The 18,973-nt window shown below is 34.7% G+C and overlaps 1 protein-coding gene across 4 annotated transcripts in view; it reads right to left on the reverse strand.

Moving 5' to 3' along the window:
- Dhc64C (dynein heavy chain, cytoplasmic) overlaps window positions 1-18,973 on the reverse strand; it is an 84,854-nt gene that overhangs the window by 7,180 nt on the left and 58,701 nt on the right. For all 4 annotated transcript variants that reach the window (XM_072522542.1, XM_072522541.1, XM_072522540.1 and 1 more), the window contains 14 exons: window positions 16,213-16,390; window positions 15,380-16,109; window positions 13,250-13,437; window positions 10,642-11,137; window positions 10,230-10,551; window positions 8,900-9,240; window positions 8,376-8,566; window positions 7,924-8,253; window positions 7,602-7,842; window positions 5,632-5,830; window positions 4,056-5,571; window positions 2,873-3,230; window positions 1,170-1,494; window positions 61-274 (listed from right to left, as the gene is read on the reverse strand). In XM_072522542.1, the coding sequence (XP_072378643.1) occupies window positions 61-274; window positions 1,170-1,494; window positions 2,873-3,230; window positions 4,056-5,571; window positions 5,632-5,830; window positions 7,602-7,842; window positions 7,924-8,253; window positions 8,376-8,566; window positions 8,900-9,240; window positions 10,230-10,551; window positions 10,642-11,137; window positions 13,250-13,437; window positions 15,380-16,109; window positions 16,213-16,390 (5,629 nt within the window). The remainder of the gene's footprint in view (window positions 1-60; window positions 275-1,169; window positions 1,495-2,872; window positions 3,231-4,055; window positions 5,572-5,631; window positions 5,831-7,601; window positions 7,843-7,923; window positions 8,254-8,375; window positions 8,567-8,899; window positions 9,241-10,229; window positions 10,552-10,641; window positions 11,138-13,249; window positions 13,438-15,379; window positions 16,110-16,212; window positions 16,391-18,973) is intronic.

Here is an 18,973-nt window from a genome sequence, read left to right on the forward strand (position 1 = left end):
GGTAATAAAAATCGCGATTTAAGTAATGATTCTTCGATTATATTACGAATTTATACTCACTGTGCTGAATGTTCTCAAGAGGTTAGCTCTAATACCCGGTGGAGGTTCGAATACAAAGATTCTTCCGGCTCTAAGAAGATTAACTGGTAGTTTTGGATTAATTTCCATAGTGAGGAATAGTCTAAAGTTGGCGTGAGGTTGAAGTGAGTGAAGCTTCTTCTCCAACTGGACTAACCATTGAGGAGCCAAGTGCACGTTCTTTAGCATGACCCATCTAAAGGCGATGAAAAATATTTATACGGTACAGTTATAAAGTAAGTCAATAAATATAATATTTTATACAGTGGGTTTATTTTATGATTAGGCACAACCCAATTTAATAGCAACGTCGTTGGTTCGCTCAGATGTTAGGTGGGATACATGTGTTTAACATTTTACAGTCGAAAAAAGACATTAAATTTGCTACAGACAAACCTAGAACCTACAGACTACAACAAGAACAAATAATTTTTTTCCATAAATTAATCAATTAGTTTTAAATACAAATCAATCGTCAATAACGGCTCTCAGCTTGGTGGACTCATTTTAGTTCGTTTATTTTGGCTGAAAAAGGATGTCATTCTTTATTTTAATTCATTCCAGATGGTGCAGTGAACCAAAGAACATTGTTTTAAAAATGTCCATTTGCACGTCGCCAGAAAAGGTTCAAATCATTATAGTAATGCTACCAAAGCAATTCTACTTCAGAATGTGTGGAACTTTTCTCAGTTTCCTTTGACACAAAAAAGCATTACTGTTTAAATTTGGCGGACTAGTTCATTAAATCGAACGATTAAATTCATCTCTAATGTAACTGTCGGAGTGTCGGCCGTCGCGTCAGCTCCGTTTCGCAGTACTTTCAGAGAATTGCAGGCTTAGATAGTATCTAAAATTGTTAAAACTAGCGAAATAACAGTAATCGTATTCTGCAAAAAAGAAAACTATATATACATCTGCTCTCTGGATAATATGTCCAAAAAGAATCAATACTTGTATTATATGATGTATTATGTATTATATGATGATTATATGATATATCTAAACTACTTTGGTATTATACTATAACCTATGCATATCCGAATAGGAATTTTTTTTATTCTTGTTATAAAAATTCAATGTTATGATATTACCTTCCAGTCTTGCATGCCATATTAATAGCTCTATCAGCCTGGTTGAATCCTTCGGCAGATCCGATAGCAATGCTGGATATCTGCTTGTTGAGTTCGGCTGCAAGATCATCGACACGACCCGAAGCGTCGAAACCGGGAACCGAGCATAGGAGCGCTGGAACGTTAGACCTAATCTCTTTTTCGACGCATGCGGCAAACTCAAGTTCTTTTTCTGCCAGGTACATGAAGTCCGCTCCGAGAACGACTGATACGAAGTTGTGAGCTGCAGCTATTACTCTATCGGGTCTGAAGGCCTGGATAACCAAAAGTTGGTACATTGCTCTACCTATGCAATAAAAAAAGTAAATTAATATTTAAAATAGAAAGTAAATATATATTTTCAAGGTGAGATAGGTAGATACATAAAAAAAATAGCCGGAACACATTGGAAGTATGTTGCTCAGGATAGAGATCGATAGAAGGAGTTGGGAGAGGCCTATGTCCAAAAATGGACTATAGAAGGCTAAGAAGAAGAATATATTTTCGAGGCAGCTAATTTTATGTTTTTCTATCAATGCCATTCTTTTGTATACACTTTTATAATATTCGCCATAAGAAATCTATCTATATTCCAGTTTTTAAGTGTATGCACTCGTCTTGCAGGGATCTATGTCGAGTAGAGTCCGGTAGAGAAACACCAGGTCCAGGTTTTCTGGCCAGGGTTTGAACCATCGACCCACTAGATCATTCACAGTAAAGTGAATACGATATTTTGGAGTTCAACGTATCCTAACCATCTCAATCTTTGCTCGGTGACATTGACATTGTCGCGAACTAGCTGACAAAAGTTGATATTAAAAAGCGTTTCGTTCACAATACTTAACGAAGACCACGTTGCTCAGTTTGGGAACTTCATTGGGGGTGGGTAAGGATATAGATGATAAAAAATTGCAGAACAAAAAAAGATAGATAAACGAAAGAAATAACAAAATATAATAGTTTGACAAAGAAAAACAAGAAACACAGTAACAGCTAAACTGCAAAATATTATAAGCACCAATAAGTTTTAACCAGAAACTTATGAAGGAATTCAAAAATAAATAAACTAAACAAACATTTCTCTCAAAAACACCAGAGAAATACACGTCAGAAAACATATCAGCAAATTATCAACAAAAATCACGAAAATCGACATTTATATATCCATAAGTTGGAAGAAAAGATTCAATAAAATACTTCGTCTCAAACCTAAAATTTTACATATAGACATTTAACGAAAAACAACCTTTTTTGCAAGTAAAGATACTTTTACATAGAAATGTAACAAAAGGAATCATAGTGCAGAGTCGTATTATGTTTGTCGAGAAAGAAATATATAAATAGCAGTGTTAAGAAAGAAATATATTTCGTCGATATGTTACAAATGCTGTAACAAATGTTTTATCTCTTTTTTAATGTTTGTTTTCTGTATCAACCAATCTGCACTAACGTTATATTTGGTGTTGCATTGTTAATTTTTTTTTTATTTATTTACTTATGAACTCCGTATCCATTTTACCGTCGTCTTTTTCTTTAACACTGCGATTAGATTAGATTAGATGTAATCGAGTATGAAACTTTATTTATTTCATAATTCAAATTATTAAAAATCCCATAATAATTAACGACTAAATATATTATATAAAGAGAAATCTGTCTTACATTTGGCTTAAAATAACACTTACCCACTGCACTGAGTTGTTTTTCCTCAATCCACAATTGTGGAACTGCTTGTTCGGGACTTCCTTGTTGCAACCAAGCTCCAAATTCAGGCATGTCCTTTATTTGATTCGCTAATTTCTTAAATGTTGGTAATTTCGTCGATAATCTAATGACAGCTTCTTGCTGTTCGCTGTTCAATCCATCTGTAGCGAATGCACCGGTATTATTAAAAACACCCTCTTTGCCTCTAAGGAAAAAGTTGAATTCTTGATCCAAATTCGGTTCAGTTAGCTGTCCTTTCAAGTGGATTCTGCAGAGTAATATTGCAAATGTAAGTCGATCGTTGTGGAGCATACCTCTTGCTACTCTCTCATACACAACCTAAAAGAGAGAAATTTATATTATAATAATAATAATAGTCTTAAAATGGGAAAATAATAATAGTCTCCCTCTACGAAGGAAGGATCAGGGCTAGTGTCACGCTTCAACCGCCTATTATTACCCCTGGTTTTACTCAAGGTACTCATTTTTATTCAGACTGGGTCGACCTTGGGCCTTTCAGATTTTTTAAATATCTAGATGTTTTTGCAGGCGCTAGGGATAGAACCCCAGCCGTCTGCGTGATAGTTAGATTCTAAAAAAACAACTTGAATGTCTTCAATTAGCGCATTAATTCGGGCGTATCCTTCAATTTTGTTAGCATATGGTTTCAGAGATAATCCTAAAAAATCACTTATGTAACTAACCTAAAAAATTACAGAATCTCAATTTGAACTTGTATCATTGTGCACCCCTAGTGAGAGTAAGGAAGTGGGAGAAGAGGGTGAGATAAAGGGAGGGAGGGCGATAGACAAAAATGGGGGCAAAGAGATATAGACAGCAAGCGAGAATGAGCGATAACAAATAAGTTGCGAGAGAGGCAGAGGGAAAGAGAAAATATATACATGTTGTTGATTGACGAATCCAGAAAGTGATAAATATCAACAGAACTCTTTAATATGGAAGTGGAAACGAATTATTTGAATAGTCCCAAAATCCCAACAATTGATGTATAGCAAGAGTGCATAAACATCAACAATAATTGCAAGTAAAATAACATAGTACGTAGCTAGTAATAATATTGATAAGTACAACATAAAAATAATATTGTTGACAGTAAAAAGTTCTTTAAAATCTCACTTTAAACTTAATTTAAAATATACTTACAGAGAATAAATTTGAGGTGATGAGGTTCAATCTAGCTTGGTAATCGCTGATTCCATCCAGCTGAGCGTTATTATGCAGAACAGTGGCAAAAACATCCAAGAACATCTTGAGTGAATATTGATACAAGAAATGAACTTGGTTAAGACTGTCCATGGTGAAGTAGGTATTACTGCAAGCCTGTGATAACGGTAGATATTGTTGAGATACAGTTTCAATTTCAGAAATAACTTTATCGGTTTCTTCAACTTTCTGGCCAATTTCTGCTGCTTCTTGTTTCAGGGTTTCTAGAGTGGTAATAACACTGTCATCGTCCAAGATTTTACCCTTCGCGTCGTTCAAAGCCTGTAATAGAGATTTTTCTAGTTGTCTCAGTCGTAAGTGGAATTCTCCTTGTAGTTTTAATAAATCTGAACGCTTAGCATCAATGTCTGGTCTTTCGGCTTTAAGCACTTGATTCAAGCACTGGCTCTGGAGAGAGCTTCTAGTAACTGTGAAATTAACAAAAGTAACTCGAGAGCATATATCAGGTGGGAATTCTACAGTAGGATCTCTAGTTGATAAGAAGATAACAAACGATGGTGACAAATCGATATCTTGGTCACCTAATGTGATCAAGACACGACCTCCAGTTCTTCTCAATTCTCTGTTGAGTACTGGGTTAAGAATAGCATCATAATTTTCAACGTCTTGGACAAGAAGAGGGTTACCAAAACGTAAAGCAGATTCTAAATTCTTCCTGAAAGAGTCATCCAAGAAACTAGTCTTGGTAATCTTCTTATCCTTAAATTCGTTCATTATAAATTCGGTAGCTTGACCAGAAGGATCAATAATAAGAGGATATCTATTGAACCTCTTCAACATAATAGCGTTCTCAGTACACAAATCATCCGTTGGTAAAGCATTAGCTTGCCATCTAAGTCTTTCGTCTGGATTGGAAAGATATTCCGTTCTTGCGATATCTGCTCTGTATTGGATGCTGGCCTGAGTTAAATGCTGGCACCAAGTGCTAAACAGATTTTGTCGGTAATGCTGATCAAAGTAACCGCCATATGCTATAAACGCAGCAGATAAAAGAACGTCACCGATGATGGTAGACATTTGGGATCTGAAAGTCTCACTGCTGGCTTCCCATCTTTCTCTTTCGATGACCAGAGATTTCAAAAGAGCTATTGACCTGTCTACTTTAGCTTGTACATTTTCCAAATCAGTCTTAATAGCCTGCGCCTGAGCTATAAGTTGTGCATATTCTTCCTTATAAGCAGCGATACTCTGTTCCAATTGGCTAATGAGTGCTTTAACATCTTCACCTCTCTTTTGATTGGTTTCAGCTTGTTGTTCTAGAGATTTTAGTTCTTCACGGAGAGGCTCCACCTTTTTCAGCATGTCTGCGTATTGAACTTGCGCACAAGCCCATTTGACAAGTGGGCCGCAAGCGTTACTGGCGTGGTAGATCTTATCAATGTTGTAATCTGGATTGCTAAGGTAGCGGTTCTTCATTTTTTCTCTTACATCGTCACTAAAATTGAAAAATTGCAATTATAAACGTTAAGAATAGCAATATTTTAATTAATTTTACCTAATATCTTCCGTGTTGAAGTTGTTAACCACGGTGTTGATGAAGTTGTCTCTCATAATTACAGCACGGATCGATTTCCAATCACTTGCATTTTCACCGAGCAGTAAACAAATAGATTCCAAAGCCAACTTCACAAGAGCTGGTGGGTTGGCCATAGTACGGATTTCTACCAACTGTTGTTTTTTGATAGATTTTACAGCTAAAAATAAAAAATACGTAAGTACAATCCAATAAAAATATTAAGTACAAATCAATAAACAGTGGAATTTTGGAGGATAGAGAAAATATACGATTATGGCACAGTGTATCCAAGGAAAGAGGTTTCTAAAAAATAATTATCTGATACTTTATAAAAAGAAGGAACAAAGAATATATTTTGAAACAGTTTCATTTGAAAATTTTCTTCTCTTTTAAGGGTTTACTTCATCGTATACCTTTAACGAAGAATTCAATAAACATTGAAGGAATATCCTTACATAAGGAGGATGTATTATCTAAAATCTGTGACGAGAATAAATGCGATAATGATATTGACATTCTCACTGTTAAACGCAATCTGCTAAAATATGTCTAAAAGCTATCCAATACCTAATTTCTATTCCGACAACCAACCCACTTCAATAATCAAAAATGTAATAAAATGGGAGATTGTAGCTGTCATACTACTAATAGATAGGGTTATAAAGGAAGGATCAGAATATTAAAGACCTGAAGAAGTGAGTAGGACAAAAATACCTTCAGCCAATTTACAATCCAAAGTTGTCACATTTTTAACAGTTAGCAATTGAGAAGGGGTAGTATATTTGTCAACAGCGAAATTAACAGACACAACCGTTACATACCCGATCTCCAGAGCACCATTTAGACATAATTTGTAAGGTATTAGCTGCCTAGTGAAGTAAGTGAGGGTTGAAAGTTGAAAAAGCAGAGTGAAATGATTTCCCCAAAGAATTAGATGAAAAAGTAGTCAAATTAAGATCAATACCCCAGAAAACTACAAAAGCTTTGTTCGCCTTGTTGCCTCATAAAAAGGTATCTAAGAAACATGCCCCAAGAGGTTGCCGGTCAGAATATATAGAAATATTCATAGCAATGCTAAAACCATACTGCAAACATACCAAGAAACATATGCGCATTTTTCGATGAAACTATTGAGCTAGGCAAGGAGTTAATGAAAGCACTGTCTACATGTAGATAACAGGACTAACAAAAATAAAACCTCATCAGATTGAACACCACCTTTTGTTGAATAGAAAAACATTGGGAAGGTAACATAAGCTAGGACTACAACGTAATGTAGACAATGAATATAATCTTCAAGTCGTTACTTTTGCCCTTGACTCATGAAGAACTTTCTTGAACGAGTAGAAATTTTTATAATGAAAGTTCGTAAAGGAACAGGCTTGGATGATATTAGGACTGAACCGAAGGGAAACAACTAACTGGTTATTGCTTCGTGCCTAAACAGCTTTAAAATACTTAAACTATAGTACAAACGCAGAGTAGTTACATTTTTGAGACCAAAGTGCCGACTTAAATCAAAAACCTCCCGACTAGTTTCCTTATTGTGCAATTTTTTCAAGTTTTTGAACGAATGTTACTCAACAGAATGTCTGTTATGATTGATCGTGGCTTACATTGACTTGACTACTGTATATGACACTGATAACCACCAAAAATTATTAGTAAAATGGTACAATGTTGCCAAGGACTTGAGACTGATGTGGTTGTTGAAATGCCTTCTTCAGATTAAATATTATGTACACAATTCAGTGATTGTGTCACTAGATCTTTATGATCTTAAATGATGAGATTTTGTACTTTTAATAGCACTACTTCGTTCTGTTATTGCTAATTTTTATTCAAAATAGAATACAAAATATTTTCAAGGATTTAAGAAACCAAAGTTTATCAATTCATCAAATCACCGTTTAAATTATCTTGGAAGTAAAGTTATAAAAATATCTTACCTAGTTGGGCTTCAATAACGGCAGGTTCGACCTGTTCTAGATCAGCCATTACTTCTGACCGTTTCTGTTCAATGTGAATTGTTTGTTCAGCCAACTGCTGCTGAATCTCTTGACTCTGTACCTTCTTCTTTTCGGCTTCTTGTTGATCCTTCACCATCTGCCTGAGTTTAGCGTTGGCAGCTTCATTTTTGGCCTGTAGCTCCTGAGATTTGACGGCCAAACTCTTTTGCATTTCTTCAACCTAAAAATAATTTATTATTAAGTTTTTCCCAATAATGCTTGATAATTTCGCCTATTTACCGTTGATGATTTAAATGCATACCTGTTCTACAGTTTCGGCGATCTTATTCAGACCAACATTCAAATGCAACTGCTGCTCCTCCAGATCTGAGCGTTTCTCATTGTACAGTTTAACGAGATGATGAATAAAATCTAAGTAATGTCTTGGAGTAATCGCCATGGTACGGCTTCCTCTCTTGACCAATCTGCTGTTGGCTTTGTGAAGAGTTTGATGTACATACACACAGGCATTTATGACAGCTTCTCTATGAGTGGGAGACGCTGAGATGTGATTGCAAGCAGCCGGGAAGAAGTCTGGACATCTCCAGCTTTGTTTTTCAAGATCCAAACGGTTCGTGAATTCTTTACCAACCTATTAACAATAAAAAAGTAATTAATAATTTTAGAAAATAGTTTGATAAACAATATTTCCTTAATTAATGAAGAAACAAAAATTCAGTACTGTAGACTATGAAAACAATTAAAACCACTAACCTGGAAGAGAGCTCCATCTGACCAGTCACCGAACCAGTTCAAGACGCATCTGTTGAACAAAGCCGGAGAAGTGGCGGCCCTATCTTTCAAACCATCGGTAGAAGGATTCATGGTGAAGACAACATGCAAATTACGCATTACTTGTTGTGTAAACCATTTGTATAATTCGTCATTGGAATCCAACATTAAACCTTTACAAAAATAAATGATATATAATACATATTAACAAAATCAATAATTTTACTCTCTTTCTCTCTTTATAACCTACTTCATTGCTTAAATTTACCCGAGTCAAAATCTATGAATTGAATATTATCTAATACTTTCTCAAACGGGTAGTTTATGACTACAAGTTACAAAAATTGTATTCACATTATATTCACATTGGTATATTTCACTAAATATACGTTTAGAAATAATTTGACAGTTGAAGAAATGCTCAATTTTAAACGATAAAGATAAGAGAGTTTAAAATATCAAATCATCTATATTTCAATAAGTTTATAAAATTGAATTCCTCTTACCTTCCCTTTGGGCACCTTCCTTACACTGGGTCATAAGAGTTGTATATTCATCTCCCTCAAAAAGTCCAGGAACTTCACCATTAGCTAGTAAAGTGTTCATTCTTTCCAAGAAACTGGAATCTAACATATTGGACTCGTCCAAAATGAAAGCAATCTTTTCGTGTTTGCATCCACTCCTTCTCAAAACAGATCTTAGATCTTCATCGAAATCTTCCGCAGTGTATTTGTTGTGTACTTTAATTTGGAATATAGATAAACCATTCATCCAAGCTACGAATCTGGACAGAGTTGTTTTTCCAGCACCAGAAACTCCGATAAGTAGTAAGTGACCTTGAGGTTGCCTGAAAATAACAAAACACGAGTTTAATTCAGTGTTAAGTCATAACAGTTTAAAGAATAGTAAAATTAATGGTAAACTTAAATCTTAAAGGTAGAGAAGTGCTATTGCCCCATTGGCCTTTGAATTATACTGCTGCCTTCGGTCGCTTTCTGACTAAGCTTCATCACTTTGGTTTCAGAACTAGAGGTTATAAAGGAATATTTGAAATTAAGATTTGAATTCGGTTTCGCTAGGTAGAAATCGTTTGATTTCTCTTTTTGTTTTTAGATGGCGTAGTTACGTCCGTATATAGTTATTTTAATAACTATTGTCTAGGACGGGAGAGATTTTTGTTTTGGTTCAGAGCAGTGACTATACCGTTCTGACGAGACCTAAGGAGGTCGAAATACGTATCAGCGGTTGTCGCTGCACTGTATCGAAACAAAAATCTAATACCGTCATTCTGAATATTTGAAAACTTATAGCGATGTAATATTTTTTTAGAGCACGGACTCTACTAGAGATCAATTCAGATTTAACTTTCCCCTCTCTAATATCCATAACGTCACAGCAATAACCCAACAAAAAAAATGAGTGAGCTTTAGTTCCTAGAAGAAGCTACTATTACATCCTGGCGATAAATAATAGAACTAGGAAGCTGAATAATTTTGCTAGAAGTATTAGCATTCTAGAATTTAAGAATTTAATAGAATTTAATTAAGGTCTTGCACAAAAGGTTTTGTTATTGAGATGCATCGAGGCTAAATAGCCTATACGATCTTAAGACGACAAAAAAAAACAAAGCAAAGATTTCATATTAAGAAACTACAAAATGTATAGAACAATGCAGATATTAAGACTAAGTATTAAATTTTCCTTTGTAATGCCAATAATGACAACATCGTGAACTAATATTTAAAAGGAACTATAAAATATTCAGAAATAAAGTTGAATGGTTTATGTAGTCTTATATTAGGTATTATAAGTGAGTCGTTTTTCGATATTATTTACCTGAATATTCTGTCAATCCTTAAAACATGGTCCAACACCTCATCGAACAGCACCAAAGGAACATCAAGCTCTTCTTCGTAGAAAACTTTTAGTCTGGCCTTTACATATTCTCGTAGTTGTTCTCTTCCAACAGGTACATAATCCTTAGATAACCAATTGCTGTAAAGAATGGGTCTTTCCAAAGCTTTCTCACAGTTAGCTGATGGGAAGTGTTTTAAGGCTACAGCATCAATGTTTTCGTTGGTCCAACGCCTTTCGGTGTCTTCGACTAATCTGTCTTGGAATAGCCGAAGAGCTTCGTGGGCCCAAAGCCTTACCAAACCTAAGAAATTTAAAATATATTCAAACTATAAAAGTTTCATATCTTTTTTTACAAAATAATTACTCGATTTTAAACAAAAAATTAACTTACCCTCAACATGAAGATTATCAAGAGGCCTTATAGCTTCACAAATTCCTCTTACCCATCTCGTCATTTCTCTTGGAGAATATACATAATGAGGTTGCATATCTTGAGTAAATCTATCTTGAGATGCCAAATAAAATTCAACCATAGCATTAGTCAATGGTTCGGCATAACCTTTCAGACCAGGCGCCAACCTTAGCATAGCTCTGGTGAAAGTACCGTAGATCTGTTTCAAAGATGTCTCTCCTGGGTAATCGACATAAATAACGGGTACGTGTCTCAGGAATCGGTGGGATAGAGGCTTCCTGCCGGGATCAGTTGGAGGATTACAAGCACCAACGAATTGTATACGTTCTAGTGAGACCCAGGATTGATCTGAGGCTCTGTAAAAACCTTTCTGTTCCACGATTTGACGCAGGAACATTATAACACGTTGGGTGCCGTAGTTGTCCATGTCTGGTAAATTAATTTCGTCACAGAATAGCACCAACCATTTGCCCAGCTACAAAATAAATAAAAGTTTATACTTTTGAATACTACCATGGTCAATCCATTTAAAAGATAAATAACGTAGGAATTTAGAAAAACAAATTTATTTAATAAATAAATTTGTAAAAAATTAACACTTTCAAATGACTTGTTTACATAAATTGTCAATATAAAAAAGTGATTTAGGCATAAAAGAATAAGACGGACTCTCGATGTACAATGAGATGATGAAAATCTGGATATGAGTTATAAAAAATTGAAGGTGGAAATAAACATTAAAAATACAGAACCCACGAACTTATACTATAGCTAATAAAATAACAAAAGCAAACGTTTGAAAGATATGGAAAGAAAAAAACAAACTTGAGTTATCAGTATTGACATTCGTGTAGAAAAGTCCTGAAGAGTTAAATAGATAAAATATATATTTCAAAATATAATACAAAAAACGCTTTTGCAAAAAATAGGCTAAATAAAGTTATATTTGCTAAAACCATATTAGGAGAATTAAAAAGATATAAAAACACAGACGCAAACGGTAGAATTTTAAGCAGTGAATTAACAAAGAAATTAAAAACAATAAAGACCTGGACTAAGAATTAAAATAACTTGATTCACCGCCATATATGGCTCTCACTGGAGCAAAGGCACCTTACAATGTTTAAACTACAAAATATACTGACAGCGAGGCTACTAACCTCGTGTGCACATCCCGTCCATTAGTATTTTTCAGAATTTTCCATTCCCTTGCTTCCTTTTTATTTCGGTCTGTTATTTTCTTTTAGTTCCTTTTCCATCGTTCTTTTGCATTTACTACTGATTTTACTATGTAACGATTAAAACGTTACTTACTTTCCAACGATACTTCGCATGTTGTACGTTAAGCCGTTTATACGTTACAAGCTTAGTGTCCTTTTGGCAATGCCGCCATCTTTGTTTTTTATGTTAACGTATTCGCTACCCCCTCCCCTTTCCATCGATACCTTGCACGTTGTTGTACGTTGAGCCGTTTAGACGTTACAAGCTTAGTGTCCTTTTGACAATGCCGCCATCTTTGTTTTTTGTGTTAACTTATTCGTTACCCCCCCTTTCCGACGATACCACACACGTCACGATCCGATAAGCCGTCGCGCCTCCACCACAAAAAGAGTCAAAAACGAGCAGAATGGACCTTAGCGATTTCTTATGGGATTTAACATGGGAAAATACGCAGAACCCGTGCTGCCCCTTTACTGGCAGTATATTAATGACATGAATGCCTGTATATTCTCTCTAAAAGTCTGTCTTTATTGAGAAATTATCAGGTACAGATAGAACCGAAGACAGGCTGGAAAAGAGTAAGTCAGGTACTTTCTCTCATGACAAGAGTGGTAAGCTACTTAGCGACCTCTAAATTAGATGACTAAAAGGACACCACTGTGTCTTTTTGAATTACGTTGAGTCCGCAGAAAAATTTGAAAACACCTGAATAGAATACCTGAGAATAAATTTCTGTAATTCATGTAATTCTTCTACTTGTCCCATTTTTCGTCTAGTATATATTTTTTTCTATTTGTATTTTTGTTTGCTTTATGGTTTATTTTTAGTAAAATTGTTTCTCCGGTCCAATCTAAAAAAACTATTCTGCAGATATTGCATATTTGCTATGTTGCCACTTTTCTGTGTGCCTATCCTTCTGTTTTCAATAAGTTTCACTATGCAATCTACTATAAACAGTGTTGGTGACAAAATTCAGCCTTGCCTCACTCCTTTTTATTTGTTAGCAAAGGGCTCCCTCATGTTTGACTTTTGATGTGCACTCGTCATGGAAAATAAAAATAACATGACTAATAAAGACATCATCCATTATCATAATATCTAAGAACATAATATAAGAAAGAATTTAATTGAGAAGAGAAGTTAAAATAAATGTCAAATAGTCAAAGGGGTACAAAAAAAAAGGGAAAGCCGAAAAATGATTGTTTCAAACCTTCACCCAACCAAATTTATCTTCCTAATTTATTATTATTTTATTATTAACCCTTTTAAAAAGGCATATTGTCCAAAACCCAACGTATTTAAATACAATAATTATTTTATTAGGATAATAAAAAAGTACATACAATAAAACAAACAAAAATCTTACCTGTATTGGTGACAAAACCACACCATTAGGCGTTTTTCTGTATTCACAGTAGTGGTCGAATGTCTTCAGAAGCAATTCAGGAGTTGTAGCAGATGAAAAGTTCAAGCCAACAACTTCCATATCAGGTAAAGCCCTTAAGGCGGAGAATAGAGTCATCGTTTTACCAGAACCGGGTGGCCCACATAATACTAAAAGGAAAATAGATGTTCATCAAAAATTAAGTTTTATAATTATTAAAAGTATTTTGTATTATATTGATAGCAAAACACGAAGTGTGCCAAATAAATAAGCGAGATAAGTAAGCTTTTTAACAAACTGAGAAAAACCGCTACAGCAGCTCGTGCCATCGCGCATACAAGTTTTTGAGTGAGTTAAAAAGTTTAAGGAGATACATGAAACGACCGAAGGCTATCCCGTGCAATGGAAGACCACCTACATTAAACAGACGACACTATCAAGAAAATTGATTAAACTATTCGCAAAAATAATTGTCTGAATATCCGAGCTGTTGCTAAAATATTATTAATTAACAAAGATGGGGTTCGTCAGATTTTACATAAATCATTGAACAAGCAGAAATTTTTCACGAGAATTGTGCCAATACTTCTCACCCCAGAGCAAAAGAATCTCATATTTACCCAACCCACCCCTGTGACTTATTTTATTTCATTATTTTTTTTTTGAGCTTAAGGAAACAAGATATGACAGTGTGGAAGCAATAAAATCAAAAGCGAAGGAGGTTCCCTAGACGCTGACTTCTAGCACCGCTTTCAACAATATTGAAGTCGTATGGAGCGTTGCAGGGATCGGAAAGGAGAGACATTGAAGGGAATGAACTTTGTAATGTAATTGGCGATCAATAAAATATTTTGTAGCACCACTGCGGTTATTTAACTGCCACATATCGTAATAATACTCGTTACTGAAAATCAATGTATATGTCAACTGAAATGCCTTTATACTTAACAAAAAAAAAGCTCAAAGTTTAACATCAGATATGTTAAAGCAGGGAGCAAGACAAAACAGAAAGAATGGAGAAGAAAGTGGTGTTTCAATTAAGAAAATCAGCAGGAAAAGCATAGAATTAATGAAGCTAAAGAAAATAGATAAATGGGAGAAGGGTACCAAATAGACACTTGGAATAATTTTTTACAATTTTCGGAGAGGACTATCACAACGGCAAAGTCTCACTGGAATGGTTTCTGTGTTTGGGAAAGAAGCATCAGACCAGTCAACTAATTCCTGCTGGTATTGTGAATTTCAACGTGGTCGTCGTGGCCGCGGTTTGTCAGCTAATTAAGAATTACTTCCGTGTAACATACCGGGAGATAGGGCCATCTTTGGGCATTTCAGTTGGTTTCCCGTTGGATCCCTCATTTGCTCACAGAAGAGTAAATAGCGGTTCGCGTCAATTGGTGTCGAAAAACATTGGAACCGTTCAACAAAGGAAGCTCAAAAAACGTTTACAGTATTGTTAGTGGCGATGAATCTTGGATTTACTCCTACGCACCGGACAGTAAACGCCAATCCCTGTGTGGGTGTTTCACGATGAGGAAAAACAAACAAAAGTGATCCGTTTTCGAAGTGTGTTAAAGAAAATAGTCGCAACTTTTTTGTGAAAATCTGGTTATGTGGCAACAATTACTTTAAAAGATCAAGGAACGGTTACTTCTGATTGGTATATAACCATTTGTTCACCAGAAGTTATCGCGAAACTCCGACAAAGCAACACACAACGGCGAATCATCCTACATCAGGACAACACAAGTGCTCACACTACCCAAAAGACAATAGGGTTTTTGGAACCATCTACCGTATAGCCCAGACCTAAGTCCCATCGACTTCTTCAAGTTCCCAAAGATCAAGAACTCAATGAGTAGGCAGCGATTCCGGTCGCCAGAAGAAGCCATCGACGCCTTTAAAAAAGCGATTTTGCAGGTGCAACTGAAGACTGAAATAACTGTTTTACCAATTGGTTTGAACATATGCAAAAGTGTCGATCTTAGTGGGACATATTTTAAAAAGCAATAAAGTACTTTGTCTCTATATTTTATGGCTAAAAAGACAACCCTCGTATTTACTGCTAGCAACATTACTACAAAAAATCATGAATTACTTCAAAATACATACCCAATGGTTTATGTTCAGCTAACCAAGTATAAAGCAAGGATTCGTGCCTTACTGTATCCAAAGTGGGAACTACAACATCAGGTGAAGCGACCTTGTGAGTCTCGATCTCAATTTGTGGCACTTTATTGGACCAAAGCGACCATTCTCCCTCGATGGTGACCTCGTAGTCGATTATGGGCATGTTGTTGTCTGGAGGAAGAGGTACTGTTGTTACAGATCTGATAAAATCTCCTAAATCAGAACGAATCTTCAGTTTGGCATCTCCAGCGAAACTCCAAAGGATGGAATATATCAAACATTTTGGAACATATTTCTCTAAGACATCATTGGTTAATGGAAAATCGGGATGCATGTGATTATATTGAAGAACGTTTCTTACGGCTTGATTTAACATAGAGAATAATGAACTGAGTGCTCGAAGGCGTGTGAAGTCCATAATATGTTCTTGTTCCATCGCATATTCCAGACAACGTACGACTAGACCATCGGGTGATAAGTACGGCTGTAGTAGATTAACAACATCGACTTGTAGTTGAAGAGTGGGAGAAAGCATATCGTCTTTGTCGGATTTCTTGCCAAAGCTGCTATCTTCGCTTTCTTCCAAGGGTATATTCCTCAAACGAAGGATATAGTTTTCGAAAATCATGTCAGTTGACAACACATCTTCAGAGAACCAGACCATACCGCAACGAGAAACCGTGGCTAGTGTCGCATATTTCAAGTCTTGAACCTAAAAAATGTTTAGAAGAAAAGTTTTAACAACGTTCTTTCAAATATTTTATGTACAATAAACAATTGAGTCAATTCTCCAATTTAGAAATATTGTGGCTCACCTCGAACATAACCCTAACGTTTGGAGGAAGGGAAAGACGTTCACCGTTGGGCAAAGTCAACAATTTGTTGTCATCAAGTACTGAATTCAAGTTTTCTACCCATTCCGGATCGACGTCACCGTCGAAGATGATCCATTGTCGTTTGTTAATTTCTCCCCTGACGTTGTCAATAATTTTTCTGCAATAAACAATTACTATTTATATTCGATTCGAGTCGTTTTGGAAACATACAACTTAAAGATTCCTACAACTCATTACTAATAGCTGAAATAACCTTACTTTATTTATCAGACTTCTTTAATTGAAAAAAAAAATCGAAAATAATCCTGAATAATGGAAGTATATAATCATTAATTTTGATTAAAAACTTTCCATTTGTAAATATTGATCTATACAAGATTGTCAAAAATTGCAAAAATAAATATTTAAACTTTGTTTTATTGTTTTAATTGATACAGGTTTATTTTGTTGATAAACTGCATGTGAATAATTTGTTAGTTTTAAGTTACAATTTATTGATATTACTATCAGCACGTGTGCTTAGTTGTATATTAACTTCTAGTCACTTCCGGTTGAATTCAAAATTTGACCAACATAGCACCAAATTAAGAACTAAATTTACTAGACAATTGGTACTGAGTTCAATGAATAGAGAATAACAATTTTATTCGTCAACCCCAATAAAATGTAGAAGATAATAAACGCGGAAACATAATTGAGGTTTCTATTCTTCTTCTTAGCTTTCTGTCGTCCATTTTGGACATAGACCTCTCCCAACTCCTTGCATCGATCTCTATCATGAGCAACATACTTCCAATTTGTTCCGGCTCCTATTTTTTGTCATCTACTCATCTCATATGTGGTCTTCCTCTTGGTCGTCTACCTTTGTAAAGTCTGCAATGTTGTATTGTGGCTTTCCAACTTTTTGTGTCTTTTTGTCTAGCAATGTAGTCTGCGAAGCTGCATTTGAATTTGGCAATTTTTGATCTGATATCCTCGACCCTTGTTTTTGATCTTACCTAGTTGTTCCTCTTTTTATCTGACAGTCCTATAGCTAACATTGCTCTTTCCATTGCCCTCTTCTATTAAATAATATAAATTGATTAAGACAAACAAAAATTGCAGCAAATGCTCTCCCAACTCCTTGGTGAAAGGCTTTTTGTAATTTTATATTTTCTTTTATTAAAATATTGGCATATGTGCAGTAATTATGAATTCTGAGATTTTACTCATCTTTTGAGAGTAGACTGTTTTCACTGCACCATTAGCCTCTCCATATTGTCGACATAAGTGACATAACCAATGAACGTTAATATTCTTGTAGAAACGAAGGAGATATGCCGTTGGTTATTCATTTTGTAGATATAATTTTACATCTGCTACCTAGTTATTTCTTAGATGTTTCAAATTACTGTTTTGTGCCATAATGATTCAAATTATATAGATTTATTAGAGAATTTGCTTGTTCTTCTGTCTCATGTTGTAATGTGTCAAAAAGCCAATACCTTAGATTTTGTCTAAATTTCGTTTATTTTACTAAATTTTGTATAAGCTCAGTATATCAGTTTATTTTTGCTAAGTATTTCTTAAAAAAATGTTTTATGCCGTGTTAATAAAACAACCATTAACTATGTAAAACTTCCTTCGATAAATCTACTAAATTCGCTACCGCTTTAGCATTATTATGGAAATATTCTAAATAATCGATTTTAAAGATATTGTCAAAATGTCGGCAAAGACTCCATTACGTTTTGTTTGCAAATATTCTAAATAATCCCTTTAAAGGTCTTCCCGAAATGCCATCAAAGAACCCACCTAGTGATCCCGTTAGAGGAGTTCTGATTATTTCTACCACCTAGAAACGATAACTAACGGTACTTTATCTATGTAAATATTTTTCATAAAAAAAAGACCATGTATTCAATTCATTTTATTTTTTTGTTTTGCATCAAGATGTGAATGACGATTCTACGTGTGTTCCAGAGCAGTTTTAGGGTAGATTTTTATTTTTTAACTTTTTTTTCTTGGCATATCTTATTTTTTTCTCATTTCTTCTCAAAATTTCTTATTTGATTGAATGCTTTTTTTGAATGATACTTATACTTCGTTAATATTTTCATTCCATTTTCCATTTTGATATCACCAGTCTTTTTAGTCTTTATATTTGTTTTATGAATATCCTATTGCTGTTTTTTGGGATATAAATATTTAAAAACAGTGGCGCCCTTTTTTCTTTTTTTTAAGAGTTATTCTCTTCCTTGTTCCTTTTTTTGTCTTGTGTTTCTCACCTTTATGAACGACCCCGCTCATAATCAACTAGGACTGAGCAATAGTGCCTTCGAGTCACATAGTCTATCAGTGTTCTAAGTTTACTTCTTAGTAATTTAGTTCACTATGTATGGTACAAGCTTTCTTCCTTGGCTTTATTTAAATTAGTAACTTCTTATGATCAACTTCTTTTAAATAATAAGCAGTTAATTTAGTCATCTTGATCAGACGAACTCTATATTTATTCTATTCTTCCAGTTGAACGTAACAATGCGTTAGGAGTCTCAACTGATGTCCTTGACTTTTTCCTAAAGCATGACAGTTTTTAGTACATTCTTCTCCTGTCTTTTTCATGTTTCCACCTTCTTTTTTTCATTTTTCCATCACTTATTGTGGTTTATGGCTGTGAAAATCATAATTTATGTTTCTTATAACCTAATCTCCTTTTATATCAATATATTATACTTCCAATACATGTGTTCCCACACTATAT

The sequence above is a fragment of the Diabrotica undecimpunctata genome, chromosome 2 (assembly GCF_040954645.1).
Source record: "Diabrotica undecimpunctata isolate CICGRU chromosome 2, icDiaUnde3, whole genome shotgun sequence".
NCBI lineage: Eukaryota > Metazoa > Arthropoda > Insecta > Coleoptera > Chrysomelidae > Diabrotica > Diabrotica undecimpunctata.